We start from the raw sequence: 22,758 nt of genomic DNA, 5'->3' as shown, positions 1-22,758 counted from the left end.
TCTGGAAGGAGGAAACGACGGAGCGGCGCAGAGTGGACCGAGAAGGTCAAGGAGGGTGCGAGTGCCGTGCCAAAGATATGCCACTCCAGAGTGGACCTATCCTTTCACAAATGTTAGGATTACCAATGCCAGGGGTACTGAGGTCCGGGAGAGTGAGGTCAGTGGAAGTGACCAGCACAATCCCCAATGTTAAGCTGCAAGTGGTGCTGTTTATACCTGGACTTGAAATTGAAGGTATCCTGACACTCACCATTCCTAATCCCCCTCTCCTAAGCAAGATACGTGATTTACTCCTGAAAAGACTGATTTTTCCTACCTTCGTTCCGGACATGCCAGCCTATGATGTAGTTGTGCTTCGCATGGAACTTTTGGATTATGTGTTGCAGGCTATCTGATCAAGCATAATCATAGACTATTAAGAGCGGTAAAATTGAACTTTGGACTTTTGAAAAGAACTTTGAGCTTTAAAAATGTGCGTTGAAAGACTTTTGAAAAGACTGCTGTGAATAACTGTTAAAACTAACCTAGAGCCGAGTGGAAGAAGAACAAAGTAGGGACTTCCCACAGAGGACGGACAAGGGTTAGGGCTGTCTGTTGATTGAAGAAAAAGAAGAACTGAAACAGAATATTCAAGTTGCCAGGTGTGGTTCAAAAGACTCAAATAGCAAAGAAAGAGACTTGGGTGCTTTCCGAGCACGAACTGCTTGAGCCGAAACCATGGCACCTGGAAACCCGAATCGTAGAGCCAAGTGCATAGTAGGCACCCTTTTAGCAGGAGTGATTCTCCTTATAGTTATAGTAGTTTCAGTTTCCTATTTTGCACCACATGAAACAGTAGAGAAGTCTGAGGGGACGCAGGCACCTGACACCCCTAGCCAGAAGGAAGAAAGAGAAAGAAGAGAGAAGGCCTTACTGGCTGCAGAAAGTCGTAGGTTACATACTGACCTGTCTAAAGGAAATTTTGGACAGAACACTTATGCAAAACTGTTGTATGAATACATTGATGCGATGGATGCGAAAGACTGCTATGTGTGTATGCAATTGCCAGCCTCAGTAGATGAGGGTATTAGATATCATCACCTTCCGTTGACATATGGAATTTCCTGTAGGTTATTGATTAGCATATTGTATGGTAGAAATCATTTTGAATGTTATTTTTCAAATTATGATGCTGTGTTACCAGAAGTCCCAAATTACAAGCATTTGAATAAGTGGGACTATTATAAATCGGAAGACAGACTGGGATATTTTTTCATTCCCACACAAGAACTAGACACACCGTATGCACACCGACACAATTTGACTTGCTCGTCGTCAGAGGTAGAAAAGAAGTTCATTGAGCAGGTGGAAGATAGGTACACGAAGCAAAAACAGTTGCGAGATTCAGGTCAAGGAAAGGTAGATTGGACCGAAGAAGAGAAGAAGCACAAGTCGAAAGGGAGTTACGGTCCAATAGCTTTAGATGAAGTACAGAAAGGGAAGCTGTGCCTCCATCGACCACAGACTTATTATGAGAATGTGTATGTGGGGCATACCACGTGCGAACACACCTTTACATTAGAGTACTACACGAAGGACTTCTTGAAGAGCGTGGTGCAAGTGATTCCTACTGTATACTTTGTCTGTGGAAAGAATGCGTATGTGAGATTGCCAGAGAAGTGGTATGGAACATGTTATCTAGCAATTATCTTTCCCAAGATTTACCATACTGAGGATTTTGCTCTCTTGGAGGGAGGGTCTCAGAGGAGGGTAAAGCGGGGGGAGAGTGCTGGAGCAGTGATTGGAGATGTGTTTGGAGCAGCGATACCTATGTTAGGAGTCATTTTGAATGACATCAAGATAAGACGGTTAGCAACTGTAGTGGATGAACTGTCAATGAATACAGCCAAGTCATTAGTGTTGGTTGAGGGTGAGATGTTGTCGATAAGGACAATGGTTTTACAGAACCGTCTTGCCCTAGACGTCCTCCTAGCAAAAGAGGGCGGAGTCTGTAAACGTTTGAAGATTCAGGAATGCTGCACTTATATACCAGACAACTCTAAGGATCTGGAGACTTATATAAGCAACATTACTGCGATCCATTATGAGATCGAGGACTTGACCCAAGAGAATACATGGGAGACTGTTGGTAAGGGATTTGGAAAGGTTGGAAGCTGGTTTGCCAACCTAGGAAAGGGTTTCCTTGGTTTTGTACTGAAACCCCTTATCATAGCAGTGGCATGTGTGATCGCCTTGTGGGGTTTAGTGAGGTTGTGCAAGTGGTACAAGGCGAATAGATTGGCGAGATCAATGAGAGTGCAAGAGATGCGAATGGAAAGACTGCAAGATAATCAATACCGCAGTTTGAGGGCATTGGAGATGCTCAAGAGAGGAAAAATGGCCACAAGCTCTGTTTAGTTCAGTTCTTATCCTGAGGATGATGTGAAGGTGGTGATGACACGGGTCATCAAAGGGGGGAACTGAGAGAGCGCCATTTACAGTGAAATTTGTAGGGGTGCAGCATATGTACAAGTAGTCAGCAGCCGCATATATAGAGGCCTGTTAATCATAGTTAGATGCAAGATGTGAAAAGTGCTAAAGTGAATTGGTACCAGAAATGTGCAGAGCCAACGTTACAAAGTGCAACCCATGCTTGCTGACATATATAGATGCTTTTAAATGAAACCTTCTCCTAATGCAACGTGTGTTTAACAATGCAATAGAACTTGAGATCTGCTTTATCTGAAACGTAACGAATTACATATACATATATATATGATTTGCTTAAAGTAGAAGATGCATTTATTGTTACGGTTTGATGTCTAGTGAACTAAGAGAACAAGTTAATGTAAAACGTTGGGCCTAAAACCCAAGCAGAGGCCTAGTTAATGGAAACAGTGCAGGCCTGTTGAGAAATGTCTTGTTTAAACATTGAGCTGTAGACAGGAGGGATAGAACAGTGCAGGCCTGTTGAGAAATGTCTTGTTTAAACATTGAGCTGTAGACAGGAGGGATAGATGTGACCTTTAAGAAATGTTGCAATAATCGTAGACTGCGAGTTATGTGTGTATTCCTTTGCAGGCGCCTCATCAAGCAGATAGTAGAGTAGAAGGGCCCATTGTGTGAGTATGTTAGAATTCTAGACTCAGACATGGAGGAGTAGACCAGGAATTTACAGAAGCAACTTGAAAGGATGAAGAGCCTGAGACCCAAGGACGGCTGAACGGACAAAGATGAATCCTCGCCATGTGGAATTTTACAGAACTCAATACCTTCTAGATGGGCGTACCTATAGGCGTGTCATTAACATTGTGGGGTTTTGTATTAGGGACAGCACCCCGAGGGTGGAGGCAGAGCAGATGGCTGAGGAGCAAGAGAGAGCGGTCGCATGGGCAAGGAGCTTAGCAGCAGTGATGGAAATTTAGTCTAAGAGAGAAGGTTGCGAACTTCTTAGGAAGTCTCCACGGCTGACACCTTTGGTTAGGTTGGGCTATTGTTGAGTAGGGATGTCATCTAGCATAGAGTAGGGACAGACTAATCTGAATTGATGTCTTTTATCCTGATGAGCACCAGAACACAAGTTATAGCTATCCTGTTTAGTTTAATGGTTCTGGAATTGATTCTCGTTCTTTTCATTAGTCGTTTGAGACTTTTCCGTAGGATTATGTTTGTATTAGTACCTGTTTATCTTCTGAACCTCTTGTTGAGGTGCCTGTACCTTCAGTTATTTTTGGTTAAGTAATAAACCCTTTAAATTCAGTCTTTAGTCAGTGGTTCTTTGGGGAAAGCAATTGGGTATTCTGAAATTGATTTATTTAGTTGTGACTAGATTGCCTAAATTCACTCTATGACAGGTAAAAAGGTCCAGTCGACCCGTGACGGGATTCTGGAGAATGGTAAGCAGACTCTAGAGGTGAAATTCCGCCTTTCCACCACTTTACAATGTTTGCCAATGAAGAGCTACTTTTGTTTTCTCGTCTCTCTTTGAATAATGTTATTTTCCCTGGCTGGGAAAGTGCACTATTCCTGGAGGTACTGAAATACCTGCTTGATGTGTGAATTGGAAAACAAAATGTGTACAGCGGCTGTGCGTTCACAAATGTGGTCTTTTTAAACCATATTGCCTATGTTTTGTAAGGATATAAGCAATGGGCATTGAAACGGGTCGATTCTGGGCCCTGTAGTCATGGCCTTAACTTTTTATGCAAAAGCACTCACTAATTTCTGAATAATGAGTGTAAAGGGAAAAAGGTAACCATGTTGTTCCTGCTTACATTTCACATGCTTTACTTAATCTTGCATTCCCTATAAGTGTTTGCTTTTTCTAGGATGTTGTTAATTTTTTTTTTTAGGCAGAATATTGCTCTTGTCTAGTGTGTAATTTGAATTGAGTCACATCCAGGTGTTTATAGCGGGTCAGTGCAGTGCAAGTTTCTCTCAGTGGGGCAGTATGGTGTTTAGTGGGGGGAGAGGTTGTGACACTATGGTCAGTGCTGCTGAATTTGGAACTGGGGAACCAGGTTCAGCCTTCATGACCAGTCCACCAGACCACTCCCATTGAGGGAGCACATTCCTATACTAGACCTTAGAAGGCCCTGCAAGATCTTAAAAGCCCTGGTGTCTTAGCACCAGCAGGTGGACCCTTGCAGTGGCAAGTGTGGGTTAACCTTGATGGCCTATCCGCCACAATTCATTCTGAAGTTCACCTCCAGTCTTGCAGGCAGGTCTATGAAGCAGCACACCAACAGTGACAGTGACTCTGTCACTGAGGTCACAGGACCCTTGAGCAGGGTGACTCTAGGGCAGTGCGACCGCACCAGGCGCTGACTTCAGGTGTCGTGTCGTGTTTGCAAGTATAATATGTTTTTAAAAGCACTTGCTGCCTCCTTCCTGGCCTCCAACATTTTTTTGGCAGCAATAAAAATGTCATGATAACTCCAGTGATTAATGTTCTTAGTAGAGAGATAGTAGAGAGAGATGGAGTGTTGTCTAGTGGAAGTTTTGACTCATGGAAAGGAAGCACAGAGGGTTAATGTGCCTGCTGCTAAGAACATGAGCCATGCAGATCAGAAAGTGCACATAATGTAAGTAGGTCAGTGGGTTACTGATTTTCTCAGAGAGACCCTACGGTTACTTGCAGTTAATAAGTTAAAATCCTAACATAGAACAGTGAGCTATTAACTGTCATGTAAGAGCTGCATGCAACCTGCAAGGTATAAATTAGAGTGTTATGGTTTTTTCCCCAGTCTGAGGAGCCAAGTGAAGTTGATCTTGGAAGTTGCCCTCATCCCCCAGGGACCTGGAACAGCCTGCCACGAGGGCCACAGGCAGCAGAAGCGGAGACCATAATGAACCAGTGTAAGCCCTCCCTGTTGGAAACCAGACACCTGATATCTTCAGCTTGCTCCAAACTTTGCAAAAATCCCTGGTGTCCAGTGGGCTTTCAGACTATGCAGACACCCCAGGATATTGCGGCATAGATTTGTAAATTTAGCGGCACAAAAATGGAAATTTAGCGGCACAAAAATGGAAATTTAGCGGCGTTATTGCGGCAGTTTATTGTACTCGTAATCTTTCCTTTACAGTCTTAAACTGATTTAGCAAAGTACCCCACTGTGAAGTAGGCATAAGAGAAATAAGCAACAACTATGACTTCATTGTATATCAGTTTGAAAATGTTTCAGTTCTTGTTTGCGAGGTTGCGGCGTGGTTCGAGCCTCATGACAGCTCAACATCCTATGTATGATTCAAAACATGCTCATGTAAAGGGCTCCAAGGTGCACTGCATAAAACTGAAAAACAAGTTTCTTTAAAATCACATCTAAAGTAGTGACAGCTGCAGGTTTTTTGTTTTTTTTCACCCGGAGGGTAAAAATGGAGAGCACGATAGGGAACCCTCTCTGTTGAGCACTGGCCAGACCCGGCCCACTTAAAGCCATGGAATTGCAAAATGCTGGAGGGTCTGATTATGTCAACAGGCGCTAGGGAAGGCAGTGAATGTTTTCAGCAATGTACAGCCTTACCCTCGGTAAAGACTGTCTTTTTTTCCGTGTCTTCCCACGTTGCCCCTCTGCATTCCAGCATCTGACTCTAGGCCTCGAAGTGGCAGTTTTCCTAGTCCAATGCTTCTCCTCTGAGAACCCAGACCTCCTGGGCTCGCACCAGATGTGCTGCTGCAGACCCTCCACATACCTCTGCGCTCTGGTTGTAGCAAACTCTGCCCCATTCCAAGCAACTTGTCAGATGACCACAGTGTCCTGTGGTGTAGGGAGTTTACATCGCATGCATTTCCTGCGGACTGGTGACCATCTTCTGAAGCACTTACAGTTATTCTCTGGCACCAGGATACCCTCACATTGACTTGGCCCCGTGGCTGTTCTTGATTTGGACACAGGCCAAGGTCAGACCAATTAGTTTTCCGATTGCTTGGTTACAAATTTAAAATAAGAAGCACACCATACAAGTAGGCCATGTTCATAGAGTGTGTATATTCTGAAGAGTGCAAAGTCACAAGCACCAAACTGTAAATCAATGCCATCCCTGAACAGTGTGTTTTTATTGTTCACAGAGTTGATAATCCCATGGTGATTACAGAGAAAAAACTCCAAGGTTTAGCAGGGGGACGGCTGGGAAGATGCATGCTGCCTTAGGGCAGGTTGCTTTCACTGCATAACATAATTAAATAAAAATACATAATACAAACACTGGTCAGAAATAATAGAGCAATCAACAATCTTCCCCCAAGGGAACAGACGATTATTCCACTATGTCAGAACCCGTGAATTACTATTATATCCGGCAAGACATATTAAAGAGATGTCCAATTTGGAGACATTAACCAAGAGAATGCCACGAGTTCAGTAAAAACTTCTCGAAGCATCCGTGCCGAACAGGGTAGGTGAAGAAAATCATCAAACGTGGCTAAAATTAAAGCAGAGAAATACCATGCCTGTTTGACACTGAAATACGGCTGCAGGGTCATGGTGATGCCGGGTTTATAACGGATACTTGACAGGTGTGGGCAACTTAATCACGCCTTTTGCTAAGTGCAAAGCTGTGCAGAAACGTTTCTTCTTGTCTGCCTCTCACAGCTTGGCCAGGAGGAAGCAGGTATTGGACGGCGGCACGTAATGGCGTGCGTGCACACAGCCAATAAAAGGGCATTGTTTGTTTTGGTGTCTCCCGGTAGACACTTTTGTAAATATCGTGGCCAATATTGCAAATATCGCGGCCATCGCGCTAGTTAGCCGATTTCGCGATTTTTCGTGAATCGCGAAATCGCGAATAGCTGGAGGGTCTGATTATGGGTTGGCACAGTGTCTCTAACTTGCTCCTGAGGTCTCTTTGTCGATTTAGGTTTCTCAAACTGAGGGGTACACCCTTAGTTTGTAGATAGTGTCCTTCCACTCTCACTTCTACCACCTCAGGGGTGATACTCTAGGACTGAACAATGACCTAGTACTTCAGGTCTTTAATGGTGGACCCAGAGTCCTCCACAAGGGTGACACACTCTGCTGTGTACTGCAAGAGTCTGCCTGATCCAAGTCCCTGTCTCTTGTCTCTGACAGTACAGACAGCAACCTCAGGTCAGAAGCAGCCTCGCCCATGCCAGTTTTTGTTCCTCACCTTTAACAGCAGATAATCCCAGGCACTCCCATTGTAGGTGGCACCCGCCTCCTATCCCTTACCTTCTGGGTCTATGTACCCTAAGGATAGGACCCTTTAGAGATCTGCATGGGTCCACCTAAGTGTTCCTATCCACTATTTTACTAACTGCCTGAGGTAACGCACTGCCCCAGATGCAGTATATGAGCTGTCTCACTCCACTCAAAGGAGAACATTATGTTAAATAAAATCAATGATCCATTTTTGCTGTCAAATGTGTACAAAGTTTTTTAATTTTGGCCCTTATCAATGAGCAGCAACCGCTAAACACAAGTCTGCGTCCTACTGCTGAACTCCAATGTAATGTAAATGGGTAATTCGTTGGTGAGAATGGGAGTCCTTCCCAAGTAATGAGTCCAAAATCTTGCCAGGTCCAATCCTCAAGTTCAATAAAGGTCCAGGGCTCAACTGCTGGCAGTTATAGCACAAGGCAGAAAGAATTAATTTACAAATGTGTCAAGAATTTAGAAGAACCAATACAATCATATAGCCAAAACACAATACAATAAAAATAACAAAACACATTTCTAAAAGTAAAATCATCTAATGAAACAAAAAAGGTGAACCAGAGATATGTATTGCTAAAGCTTTATGGAAAAAAGTAAGGTCTCAAGCAGAAGTCACTGTTCACAGTTAATCTGGACTGAAACATGATGTCAGGCTGATTGTGATGGCAGGTAGGTCATATACATCAAGCAAGATATCCCATTCAAAGATTTTACCTTCTGACTTAGATTTAAAGTTTGGCAGACAGTACTTTGGTCATAAGGTTGGGGAAGGGCATTTAGTTTGCCACCCTGACAGATTACTGTTCGCCAAAATTTAGAGATCACTGCTGACCCAATGGCATTCTGTAATTTTATAGGATCCGCCGTCCTAATGTTTCCTGTCAAGGTCCTGTCCTCCAAATGTTTACAAAGCTTTTGCTTTTCAAAAACAAAGTCCCAAAGTAGGTGTTGGTTATTGAAAAACAAAACCGAATGACCACCACACCCAGGGAGTGCTTTCTGTGGCTGTGAAAATGTTATAACTTGTTTTTTTCTGTCCATCTCTCTCAGGTTTTTCTTGGCAGTGACAGACCGAAAAAAAGGCTATCACGCCTTCTGCCCTAAATATGGTGCGTGATGTTATGCCCTTTCTCTGACAGCCCCTACTCTGTCGGAAGAAGCTTTCAATCAATGGACTAAACAAAGGCTTTATGATGGAAAAGTAGAAGTCCTCATGACCCTAAATAGGAAGGGCAGATCGGCAATTCGGAAGACATGGTACTCCTTCGCATTTGCGATAGAGTACCATGTCAGCCCAATGTATCCGATAAGATCCACACAAAATCGGATACTGATCTGTCAGAGGGTAATTGAAGTTGTTTTTTGACAGGAATCTCTATGAATGGGAAAATTAAAATGTCTTAACCAGCAAAGTCCTCTGGGCCTGTTGCACCGTGCAGCGGCAGTTCCAAGGAGCTGTGCGAGGTCTTGCGTCGAGTTGCCTCACGCTGCATCAGTTCCAATGAGAAACTGCGAATGCTGCAATGCGAGGGCCGCGTCGAGTTGCATCATGCTGCATTGATTTCAATAAGGAGCTGCGTGGGCGGCATCGGGTTGCATTGTGCTGAGTAAGTTCTGATAGGGACCACAACTGGGCTGGCAGAGCACCTTTACAACCACTTCCATGGTTCCAGGACTGGAGAGGCACCACTTTGGGATTAGGACTCATAGAAGGCAGAGCCCAGGTGCTGGGTTCAACATGATTGGAGCCTTTTCTGCCCCTGAGGCTCTGATCAGTAGGAAAGCCAACTAGCCCTTGGAGTCACTCTGGTGGTCCTAGGTTCAAGGTGCAGGTCCAATCCTCCTTACTCAGGTAGCAGGGCAGCAGAGCGGACCTTCTTGCAGCAGACCAGTCCTTCCTCTGTGTCTTCCACAGGTCCAGAAGCGAACTGAAGTCTGGGTCTCAGGGTTCCACTTTGAAGTGGGAGAAACTTCTAGAATTTCCCTCTACAGAGGTGTCTGGAATTTCCTGTTTCCCTGCCCTGGTCCCAATCTGTCTGTGGGCACAATAGGCAAGTGTGAATTCATTTGTGTGAGAGCTGAGCCAGTGCTTTTTATGTGCAAATGTGGTAAGTGATACCTCCGCTCCCCTATCAAGTCAGGGAAGGCCCATCCTGCCAACGCCCAGACCAACTACTGTGATGATGTCTGGGAGGAATACACAAAGGCCAACTGACAAATATACCTAGTCACTGGAGCCAGGAGGAGGCTGCATGCACCAAATGGTTAGGACAAGAAAAGGATAATTTTCTAAAGGTGGTATTTTCAGAACTGTGACTTAAAATCCATCTTTACCATTAAAGAGGAATTTCAATTACAATTCCTCAAACACCATACTTGACTTTCCTACCTGCGCACAATCAAACGTTAGCACTTATTAAGTATAATAAGGTAACCCAATGTTATCCTATGGAAGGGGTAGGCCTCATAGTAGTGAAAAGCAAATTTGTGAGTTTTTCAGTACTAAGACATGTACAACTTAAAAGTATATGTCCAACTTTTTAATAACATTGCACCCTGCTCTACGGGCTGTTTAGGTCCTACCTTAGGGGTGACTTATATGTGTTTAAACAGGAGTTTTAGACTTGGCAAGGCATTATATTGCCAAGTTAAATTGGCAGCTTAAAACTGCTGGTAAGCAGCAGTGGCTGGTCTGAGACATGTTTGATGGGCCTACTTAAGTGGATGGCTCAATAAGTGTTGTAGGCCCACAATTAGCATTTAATTTACTGGGTATATATATGGTTTACCACTTTACAAGAGACTTATAAGTATATTAAATATGCCATTCAGGTGTAAGCCTATTTTACTATATTTAAAGGGGAGAGCACAAGCACTTTAGCACTGGTCACCAGTGATTAAGAGCACAATGTCCAAAAAGGCAGCAAAAATGGGTAAGAAAACAGGAGGGGTAAAGACAAAACATTTGGGGATGACCCTGCAGAGCGGGGCAAGTCCAACAAATGGCCTTCCTCCTCCAACCCCACTTACGACAACATAAGTAAACTTTGCACCACCATAGATTTCATAACTTCAATTTAAACTTTGTTTTTTTCAGTGAATTCCCATGTTTTTTTCTAAACGTAAAGTGAGATCTAATTACAATACATCCTCTGCCAACCATTCTGTCAACCCCCTGCCGTGCATGACTTTTGGCAGTGAGCAGCGGAGGGTTGGCCCAAGGCATGGCCTGCGGGCAGGCCTTGAGCCCAGCCCCCTACATATGGCCAACTCCCACCACACATGGCCTTCTGTTGTGCATGGCATGGCGTTGGATACAGGGTCTGGTCCATAACTAGGCCCTACGCACAACCCCGAATGCCAGATAATGCCCCATGGTCCTTTACCTACCTTACGTTGGATTTTTAAAAACTTTTTTTTTTTGCAAGTCGTGTGGAACTCCTGCAAGAGTAAACTGGGGACAGTGCTTGGAATCCTGCCACTGCAGCTCTGTGAGACTCCTCATTGGCTTCAGAGATGCAATGATGCGTACCCTGATAGGCCCATTTTAGCATATAAACCTCGCTACCCAAGGCATAAGTGGTATGTCTGCTAAATAAAATGGATTGTGCCTGTGTGAGGTGATCACAATTGAATTACACGCCTCAGACATGCACAACCCAGTCATCTACCTAGAGTGACATGTTTTTAAATGGCACTCTATACATGGACCATGCCTTACTCCTGTCATCGGGAGCCTGGAGAGGGTATGAGGCCTGTCCTGCACACTAGCAGTGTTCATGAAAACACAAAGTTGCGCTTTCATGAACACTGCTTAGTTAATTAGCAGCTCATGGTAGTGGCAAGGGGGCTGGAAGAGGTGGCTCATAAGAGGCAGGGCTACTCTGTAAAGTCCCACTAATAATCTACCACTGGTTTGGAAAGGGAAAAAAGCTGTACACTTCTAAAAGATAGTGTGCAGTAAGTATGTAGAGAGGCGTTATGTAGCGTTAGTTTGTGCAAGTGTAGAAACAGTACAGTGCAAAAGTGAAATCACATTTTATTACCATTTCAGAGTTCCAAGATCTGGAGCTTTTTTGTCAACATTCCCTTGGATCTTCACTGTTCACATAATAAGTAAATCTAGAGTGATTGTGCTCTGCTGCTGCTGAAACACCTGTGTTAATACTAATGCACTTGAAGAAAAAGCATGGCACAAAGGACCCATGCAGGTGTGCAGAGAATAATATGCTATTTATTACCTTTGTAAAGGAAGGGGAGAACAGGGGAGGGGTATCACAAACCACTGAAGGCTTCGTCTCTTGTGAGTCATGGCCTCTCCCAACATCAGAAATAGTGATAACAAATTTATACCATATATGAGTTCATATTTTAGTCAACTGTGTGGCACATTTAACTACTTAGGCATACATTTTCATTGGGTAGTTGGTTTGATCTCCACAGATAAATTGAGTGAAAACCAGCAAGGAGAGGAGAAAGGAAGAGCACAAACTGAAAAGTATTTCTAAATCGATGGGCAGAGGGATGTTGGGTGAAATGCTGCTGTGTTCTACAAAGGGGCTGGCCAGGAAGCTATGGTCCTCCTCTTTCCCCTTTTGCAGGGGCGGAGTAAAAAGCCTCGAGCAGCCCTATAAATTGTGATCAAGAGCTATGCAGGAGTGCATGTAATGTGCACTGAAGCAGTGGCGTAGCAAGGGGGGGTTCCACCCTGGGTGGCATGAGTTTTGTGGGCAGTGCCCTCTGCCCACCCCCCTCTTATTTGCAGCTGTCCCGGGGGAATCTGCATCATCCCCACACTCTTAAATTCGTCCGCCGTAGGCGGCAAACGCAGGGACCGCCATAGGTGGCAAAAGGCCTTGCTACACCACTGCATTGAAGAAGATAACATGTCCTGCTAAAAGGAACTTAAGAAATACACTCTAAAATGGTGCTAAGGAGGAATTGAAACACCTAAGAGGCCTAAATAACCAACAGATCAGTCCTACATCTGCAGAGATGCAGACTCAAAGGCTTATAGGCCCGGACTGGGGAACCAAAAGCAGCCCTGAAAAATGCTCAAACCTGCCCCGCTCCCTTCATCTCATTGTGCATTCTCTCTTTCCATCCATCCATCCATTCTCTCTCTCATCGTCTCATGTGCAAAGGGGGAGGGGGAGACTGGGGAGAGTGAGGGAGACACACGGAGCGGCTCCGGGCTTTCAAAACAGTCCTCCAGCATCTCCAGCCCACCAGGGAAATGCCCGGTGGACTAAAAGGACAGCCTGGCCCTGAAACATAAATGCAGTGCAGTCTGTCTGGTGATAACAAGACTGAGTTGATGGGAAGTCCCTCTCTGCTCTCTCCCTGACTAAATTCATGTAGCACCAGCAAGCAAAGTCCTATAGTCCATGCCTCATAGCAGGGCTGGCACTAGGTATGGGCAGTGTGGGTTGCTGCCCAGGGCCCCACCTTTACCGTACCCACATGGGGGCCCGCATCGCAGCCCACAGCACGCTTTTCACATGCATTTACGCCCACAATGTGTGCTTCTCTTGTGCCCCCCTCCCTCCCCATCGATGCACTATTTAGCAGTCAGGTGTGGCTCGGCCTCACACCTCCCACTTCAAAGTACAAGGTAGATTGTCTGGGGAGGTGGGGGTGAAGCTTGACACCCTGCACAGAAGGTATGGGGGGGAGAAACAGCAGCCACACTGTATCTGCTGCTCACGAGGGTGCCTCGTTTGTTGTCTTGGTCACCATCACTGCAAGGCCTAAGGGGGAGGGGGCTCCCCTTGGCCTCACAGCACTACACAATTGCTGTGAGGCACAATAGAGGGCCCTCTACCATGGGCATTGCAGGGACATGTGTTTGGTTTACACTATATCAATACTATACCTATATATATAATAACGTATTAGTCTGGAAGAAATGTTAACGCTGGACTAAAGATATATCTTTTGTAGAAACCTGGGCCAAGCTTTTTCACCCAGAGTGAATAATATAATGTATTTACACTTACCATAGTTTTAAAAAGTTGCTTCGTGCAAAATCGCTTCAAAAACGTCATAGAATTTAGTCAATGTATAGTATTAATGTGATGTCACTCCATATGCAAATTAGGGGGGGGCCTCCCATTCCCTTTCTGCCCAGGGCCCCAAAAATCCTAGAACCAGCATAGCATTACTGAAACTGCAGCAGAACAGGACAAAAAGCAACCAGGACATACAACCTACTGAACCTACAACTATCTGCAAGACCATTAGTAAGATGGGCAGGCAATCGGGATTTTAGTTGAAATGGCGTGAAACCTCCAAACCGAGAGGTTAGAAACCTCGTGATTCGACTCCCTTTTGATTTGAATACCAGCGCTGAGGAAGAAATGCCCTGCAGTTTACAAACGACTTATTATTAAAGTATGTAACATAGCACAGTAATTTATGACAAGACATAAATCTAATTTCACCCTTTCATTCAAGCTCTTTTAAAGTCTATACACTCTGGCGCCATGTTGTAGTTTCCTGTCAACCTCTGCATTCTAGGCACATCTGCTTCTTCCCACCAGATTGCGTAAACAGGCCTGTTGTTTAAAATGACACACGAATTAAAAGGTGTCAGTGAAATGGTACGAATACCCCTAACGCTACCCCCATTATAATTGGACATGGAAACACAAGGGATGAAGGAGACACGCACGTGCGCAACGACAAAGCAGGCCCTCGACGTGACGTGCTCTGGAACAATAACCGGCGCGCGCTGCGCCTTATCTGCTAAGGGCCGCGCGCTCTTAAATACAGCTATTTTCAGAACGGTTTCGTATTGTCCACGAGCCAGATAACTCAATGGCTTTCTGATGCCGCCCCTCCGGCACTATCGCCGGATTCGCTGTCATTGTGTCTGTTCAGATGTTGCAGATAAACACAATGGGAAACCATGACATGTTTTCACATGTTTAGCCTTCCAATAGTAAGCAGCCACAATAAAAGGAAACCGCGTGTATCAATATGCAAGTGCACCTAGCTAGATACGTTTGTTCCCGATACCCAGAATGCTTTGCGAGCCTATGTCGCACTGACTTACCAAGTCTCTGTGAAGGACCCAGTTTGCGTGGAGGTAGTGGATTCCGTCGAGGATCTGGTACAGAAGTGACTTCACCATACACCGAGGCAGCTGCATTGGCTTTTTATTTGCTTTCGATGCACGATGGAACTTGATGATGTGCTGGGGAGAAATAAAAACATCCATATATTACATTTATATTGCTGATTCAAATGGCCAGGTTTGCGGGGACACAAAATAAGAAGAGCTTTTTCATTCTGAGTTTTCTTGCACTTCAGGTATTTTTTTGTTTCTTCGGCTGGAAATGTACAACGGATTCCAATAAAGTCGTTTTATGTGACACAAGCGGTCTAATATAGAGAGCAAAATGCGGCCCATCCTTTTGGGTTAGGCAGACAAATAGACAGTTATGCTGGATTGCAGAGTGCCCCTCAAGTTCAATGTCTCGATTCGACTGCACCTGCCGCTTCTCTAATAATCGTTCCGCCCCAGAAAACAAGATGGGTAAAGTGTGGTAGTGCAACTGCAAGACGTACAGCATTGACACCAGTTTCTTTGGGAAGCGTGGGACGGGTTATTAATACCTCAAATTACTCAATAATTCTGAAGGGTACTAAGAACCCACCTGCAAATCACGATGCATTTTTAAATGTTCTACATCACTCCAGAGTCCAGGGTTATGGGTGCCAGTGAGTGCACTTGTCGCTTACCCCTCACAACAAGGTACCAAAAGCAAGTAGGAGCACAGACCGCACACAAGAGGCATTCTTGTGACTCCCAGCAGGCTCACCCTGCCCTCCCCTTGTGAGCATCAAAGGTGCCTTGTGATAAATTGTTATTGCTCGTGTCTATTATCAAAGTCATGAAGTCCTGGAAGAACAGGGCATGCGCGCTAATACACAACAAAGGCAACAATATGAATAACTGAATTAAAACAGAAACCTTGCACAATATTGTAAAATTCTACGCGTAAAAAAAGTCAGCAAAAATAATAATACAAAAGGGGGCCTACTGAGTGCAATTGTGTCTTTGCTGCTACATCAACTCTGAAGGCATCACAACAGTCCACACCCAGCGCAATATGGAAAATGTGTGGGCATGAACAATTGCAAAAGCAACATGAGGAATTGGAAACTCACTCTGTGTTAGGATAATACATCAGGATTACTTACTTACTTTGCTGATATTTTACTTATCCATTAAAGACTAAGGAAGAAGTGCAGCCTAAACTTCCTACGGACTGAAGAACCCAATTTGAAATCATTTTTTTAACCAAAAATTGATCCTTCTCTGGTGCTGCGATGTCAGCACAGAACTCACTACCAATTTCAGACCTAAACCTTCCTTCCTCACTTTCAGAACTCGGTTAGAAACCAGTCATTTTCGTAGCTTCCTAGACAGTCCTGTATTTTTTTTAAGCAATCCTTTTACTTCCCTGTCCGTCCCATTTCACCTTCCTCAACTCCTCTCTCCCTCTTACCTACTTCAACAATAGGATGAATTCTGACTTCACTTTTTCACCTTGTTGTTCTCACGAACATTTTCATCCCCATTCTCTGCTAACCACGTTACATTAAGCAAACGGCTTTCATTCACAGCATTTTCAGTAACAACCGCCTCAGATTGGGTCAATACACGATGCGTTTTTTGGCACTGCGCTGCTAGTTCGTTACCTGGCCGCTGCATTCCCTGAAATGTAGGTCACGACAGCTGTGTAGAAGTGACGGATTTGGCGCTACTTCGCCCATTTCCCTTACCCTAGTTCTGCCAAACGGATCCACAGGGGCCTAAAGCAGCTTGCGTAGTCCCCGAGAGTCCCTTAACTACACCTGGTTGCCACTGTGAATTGACTCTTCCTCCTAAATCCTCATGGGTGAAGGGGAAAAATAGAAGCAGCTTCACAGACAAGATGGAGTGCACAGCACTCTAAATAAATATATTAAACAAACCCACGAACCCAATGCTGTTCTATTCACAGTAACCTTGTTTAGATGTGTATGGTTTTGTTTTATAAAGTACTAAATTAGAACACGTTTCGCACATTTAAGTGTTCATTTATTTCCCTGTACCTGGGTGCTGATTAAGTGGCTGACATCGGCGACAGAGTATATATACATACCGCCAAGATAAAGGCACGAGTTTGATGCTGGCAGACCTTAAGCTTGGCTACGGTGGTGACTAATCACTTGCTGCCAAAGCCAAACTTCTCAGACGGCCCAAAGGGGTAAGGGCCTTCAGAGAAATGACTATATGTCCGCCCGCCTAATCAGGACGGGTGGACATATAGAATTTTTTTTTTTACTGTCTGTTACAGCCAGGCAAACCCAGTGTGGGACAGTAAAATGGTAATAATGCTCCCCTCGCTATGGAAGACGACTCCCGTGGCGAGGGGAGCATTACATTATTTTCAAGAGATAATCCATTTTGAAAACAAAACAAACAGTTTGGTGCAGGGCTGTGTCAGCATAACACAGCCTTGCAGCAAACAGCGAAATCCATGTGCAGGAACCGCCTTGACAGCGGGTTCCAAATGATTGCCTGCTTACTGGTCATTTATAAATATGGCAGGCGGTCCCTCCACCAGGGGGACAAAGTAATGTACTTTGCCCCCAGGCGAAACAGCCAATCCGTCCATTTATAAATCAGGCCCTTAGTTTCTCTGCACTCCTGTTTCTTTCCTTTACACCCTTCAAAATACCTCTATTTGCCACTTTGCTGGACCTCGGGTGTTCCTGCAGTAGGGAGCCGCATGGACTGGGTCCAAAGTTGCAATAAACACAGTTGATGGACAGAATGTAGAACAATGTCATACATTCACCCCAGTACAAGGATCTGGGCCTAAATCCATCGTTTTTTTGCACTCCACACCACCCTGGGTTAGACACTGGCTATATGCAAATCAGCTCTGACCCTGTGTCTCATGGGAACAGTCCAGTCCGAACTACCAAGCCATGTCTTTCCCAGACCGGAATCAAGCATCCAAGGACCGGTTTCTGGCTATCAGCCTTCATTCAGCCTGGATAGCTTGACTCCAATGGTGTGGAGAGCCTGGGACTCACGTCTCAGCATACCCAGCCCACTAGGGGTGAAAATTGCAAAAAACACAGTTGATGGACAGAATGTAGAACAATGTCATACATTCACCCCAGTACAAGGATCTGGGCCTAAATCCATCGTTTTTTTGCACTCCACACCACCCTGGGTTAGACACTGGCTATATGCAAATCAGCTCTGACCCTGTGCCTCATGGGAACAGTCCAGTCCGAACTACCAAGCCATGTCTTTCCCAGATCGGAATCAAGGATCCAAGGACCGGTTTCTGGCTATCAGCCTTCATTCAGCCTGGATAGCTTGACTCCAGTGGTGTGGAGAGCCTGGGACTCACGTCTGAGCATACCCAGCCCACTCGGGGTGAAAATTGCAAAAAACACAGTTGATGGACAGAATGTAGAACAAGGTCATACATTCACCCCAGTACAAGGATCTGGGCCTAAATCCATCGTTTTTTTGCACTCCACACCACCCTGGGTTAGACACTGGCTATATGCAAATCAGCTCTGACCCTGTGCCTCGTGGGAACAGTCCAGTCCGAACTACCAAGCCATGTCTTTCCCTTGTCATTGGGTCCAAAGTTACCAGAGGTTTGGGTGGTGTGCCAATATACAAGGTCCGAGCCACCTGCAGGCCGAATTAATGGGGCTATCCACGGTATAGACCATCCTCACCAAGAGTAAATAGTAGAAAAGTCACCAAAATGCTTAAAGTGATACTGCACTGTAGGTCACCAGTGATAGGACTACAAACCTTAGGGGGCAGGTATGAAGGCACCAGATGGGATCTTGCTTCACTCTGCAATAGGTAGGACTTGGTTAAGACCTTGCCCCATCACCATGTCATAATTCCCTACTCTCTTTTGAGAGTAATTCTAGGCACAACATATCATATAGGGGGACTATTAGGGACCTATGGGTGGCTGAACCTCACACTTGCTCAGGTCTTTTGCCACCTTGCTATATACGGTGCTACCACCACAGAGTAGGGCACAAATAGTTGCCCCTTTCCCCTGGTAAGAGGAAAAACGGTAACAACTTACTGTTTTTGTGCAAATACCAAGGTCGGATTGGCAAGGCAGGCAATCGGCTGGTGCCTGAGGGCCCTGTGGCAGAAGAGAACTAGGGGGCCGTGTTTTTATCATCTGTGGATGAAGCAGCCCCACATGCCTGAACTGAGTTTTCTAACTAACAGACTGCTGCAGCTTCAGGTGAGCGGTAGTCTAAGCAAGCCATATATTAGGCTCAGTGGTTGTTGTTTTGTTGTTTGCAAAATGACAATTGGACGGTCCGAGGACGGCCCTTTATGTGGTGCACCTTCTTACATCCCGAGCCTAAGAAGGTGACAGTGAGCCTTTGAACAGAAAAGTTTTAAATAACTTTGCAATTTAAAAAAATCTGAATAGAAAAGAATACACGGAAAATACCCTTTTTTGGCAGTGTGGCTGTAAAAAAGAAAATTCACCCTTTTTCCTGAGACGAAAGGGGAGAGAAAAAGGAAAGGAGAGGTAGAGGGGCAGAGAGAAAAACTGAAGAATGGAGTAGAAACACTTAGTGGTGAGAAGGGTTGATTGATAGACAGGTATAGAGAGTGAAGAATGGAAAACAAAAGTGGAGAGAAAGGTGATGGCAAATGGAGAAAAAGAGTGTACAGTGAATGATGAAACAAAGCGTTGATGGAGAAGAGGATGTCAGACGCTTCCTGGTCAGTGAATATAAGGAACAGGTAGATTAATGCCTCATGCACAACCCTTATTTCTCTCACAGTCAAGTCGTCTATGGCTTGATGTAGAAGTTGGCGGACACCTAGAGGAAGTGCTGAATCCACAGTAGAACCCAGCAATGGAGTTCAAAAAATGAATAGTATCGTAAAGGAAACACCATCAGTCGATTCTCCTCTGGTTTTAATACTTCCTCCAGAAATAGATGGCTTTTTGATTTCCACCCTACTCAAAATCAGGATCCTGGTCTGTCCACTATCAGAGCCAGCACAAGGTCCCTCCACTTCCTCAAATCACCTTTGGAAGACTGCAGAAATCAAAGTGCTCTCAAAGACCAAAATCCATCGAACTTCTATGGCGAATGTTGGTATTCAGAAAATGATAAGGTTTGCTAAAGCACGTAGCTACTGACTGCATGAGCCATTGGTGCAATACAAGGCGCTTTAGAGATCTGGTGATGACTATGTGTCAAGCAGCCAGGAAACTACACAGCAATATAAGCTTTGCAAAATCTCCTAGTAAACATCATGTTCAGTGAACTGAGGGTATCCTGAAGATTTAAGGTATGAGTGATCAAGAGCTACTGAGCCTGAAGTTAAATAGGGAAACTGGATGGCCAGAAGCTGAGATGGACCAAAGGCCCCAAGACTGAGCTGGTGCCTCTGATCTGAGCCTAAGAAGGATCCTCAGGGGACCAAACAGGGGAAATGAGCTTAAGGCCCCATTGTAAGTGGGTAGTTTAGGGACCAACTGATAGGGAGTATGAGTCTCATGTCCTTAGGATTCACAGAACCATGTGTCCTTGAGGCGAGCAGAAGCCTACAAACTTCATGATGTGTGTGAAAGTGTGGAACCATGTTGGTTAGAAGTGACTGAGAATTCCTAAGGATGACCAGGAGTTTTAGTCCTGACAGGGGATACAGAGATCTGAGGGTGAGCAAGGGCTTGGAGATCTGAGAGAGCAACGCGTTCAGGGACCTGATGGTGAAAGCTTTATTAACCTGAAGGTATGAGTCAGAAGACGTGGGTGTACTGGTCTTTGAAACTTTAAAAAGCATAATATGCCACAAATTTCTCCCCAAGGTAAGCCCCTAATGCTAACCACACAATGATTCATGAAACCTTGCCCCAAGCCCAGCTCTCACTCTCACTGTCGGCACCCAAACAGATGGATTCTTGCCCCCTCCATGTGCTTTGTTTTTACTTCTGGTCTTTGCCTTTTGTGCCTTATTTCCTTGCCTTAGTGCCTTTCCCTTTCGCGCCTGCCTGTGACTCCTTTTTTTCCTGCTTGTTTTGTTCCCTCCTTTTTCTCCTTGTTGTTGTGCAACCTACTATTTCCTGACTCCTGCCAGCCCCTCCCACCACCACACAGAAACCCCCTCCCTCCTCCCATGACCCACTTAATGGAGGCAGCAGCACAGTTGCACATAGGCAGTGCACTTGCTGCTTGTGCACCACAGGCAAGGCTGTCTACACCCGTCAGGCCCTGGACCTTGCCTAGCACCAAGAACACTGGTTCTCCCACACCTTGCAGCAAATCTGATGCTGAATACCACGACAACCGCTGCTGCCGCACCCCCCCACAATCTATGGTAGGACCTTTCTCCTGGATCCACTGCTCCTTCTACTGTATGATCAGGTCACCCACCAACATGCCGTCCACCACCATACGAGCTAAAGAACATAATGAACCTTCTTTACAACAACTTGCCCGCCTCCTCCTTAACACATGTTCTTTTGCAAACACGCCACCGAGATCTGAGACCCGATCATCACCCTCACCCCCAATGTCATCTTCCTCACCGAGACCTGGCTCACACCTGGGTCCATTCTTTACATTACTACAGCAACACCTGATGGATACAAGAGAACATACCAAGACCGCACAAACAAACCCAGAGGAGGGATCACCATAATTCACAAAGAAAACATCGACTGCATCACCAAGACAAAAGACACCATCCAGCCATGGAACACCTCAATTTCAAACTCCAAGCAGATTGAAAAACCATCATCAGAGGCACCCTCGCCTTCAGACCACTTATACCACATCCCAGCTTCTGCACCATCATACCCGACTTCATCAACCCTCTTGCCATTGACTCCAAAGACTACATCTTCCTTGGAGATCTAAATTTCCACCTCGATGAGCTCAATGACACCAACACCGGCAGCCTACTTGACGCCATGAATAGCATCGGTCTCACCCAACTCGTCACCGACCCCACCTACAATGCAGGAAACACACTGGACCCCAAGTGCTGGTCTTAGAGGGATGCGCATTGGATTTTACCATTTAGAAGTGATTTGTTTATTTAAACCACAGGATCGTGGCATGATTTATCTACCGGAACTTAAGTAGTAAATGCTATAACTAGAAGGCTTACATATTGTCCCATGAATGATTCAGTTTCTTATGAGGACTTAACATTGAATCACATGTGTATTTAGACTCCAATACCTATTATCCTACGTCAAGAAGATCCTTGTGTTTTTCAGTCGTTCGGAGCTCTTGCTCTAATGAAGCCTTCATAAGGTGAAATGCATTGGCTGTGCTATCTTGAAAACACACAATATAGAAAAATACTACACCAATAACCAAGACCCAGAAGCATTTTGTTGAATGTGGTCATCCATAATTGTGAGTTGATTATATTTGTTGTGAAAAATGTGTTTAATGTGTTGTCAATGTTCAGCTGGCCATGGAGGTGGCTAACGGTTTCTGTCCCTGTCTTGACTACTTCAGGCGGTGCGGCATTGAACTTCCTGGCTGCCTCCTTTACTTGTTTAGTGCTATAAATGTATAGTTTACAATGCAGAAGAAGTAAGAGTGTTTTCGAGATAGATATTAAACTTCCATGGTCAGTATTAGAAAGATAGATAAAGTCTGGTAAGACTGCTCAGTACATTAAGCAGGTATATATCATTGAGTCTGTAATTTATTTGAATCTAGCATGTCCATGGTGTAACTAGTTCTGGTTAAAAAGTAAGAGGAGTGCAGAGGTGTAAGATATCAGGAAGTAGAAAGTGAAGTAGAAGTGCAATAAAATGGAGTGTTGGTAAGGGGGCTGAACATTATGTTCATTAAGTCATTCTGGCTGCAATTTTGTGGCTTTATTAGGATCCTGGTACCAGCAAAGAATTCTATTTGTAAATAAGAGATCTAAATGTTTATGGAGGTTCAGGAGAGTTGACAAACGTATCTATTTTTTAAAAAGAGTTTTATATAATACGAAGTAGACCCGAAGATATCAGGTATCAGAGCGCTTTACATGAGCACCAGTTACAGACGGACACAT

At 44.8% G+C, this 22,758-nt stretch overlaps 1 protein-coding gene across 3 annotated transcripts in view; it reads right to left on the bottom strand.

The window, feature by feature from the left end:
• CDK19 (cyclin dependent kinase 19) overlaps window positions 1–22,758 on the bottom strand; it is a 1,513,666-nt gene that overhangs the window by 717,138 nt on the left and 773,770 nt on the right. For all 3 annotated transcript variants that reach the window (XM_078649167.1, XM_078649166.1, XM_078649165.1), the window contains one exon: window positions 14,710–14,850. In XM_078649167.1, the coding sequence (XP_078505293.1) occupies window positions 14,710–14,850 (141 nt within the window). The remainder of the gene's footprint in view (window positions 1–14,709; window positions 14,851–22,758) is intronic.

Source organism: Lissotriton helveticus, chromosome 6 (assembly GCF_964261635.1).
Source record: "Lissotriton helveticus chromosome 6, aLisHel1.1, whole genome shotgun sequence".
In the NCBI taxonomy this organism is placed as follows: Eukaryota; Metazoa; Chordata; class Amphibia; order Caudata; family Salamandridae; genus Lissotriton; species Lissotriton helveticus.
Note: the sequence above shows the minus strand (reverse complement) of the source record. Positions and strands in the feature narration are given on the sequence as shown.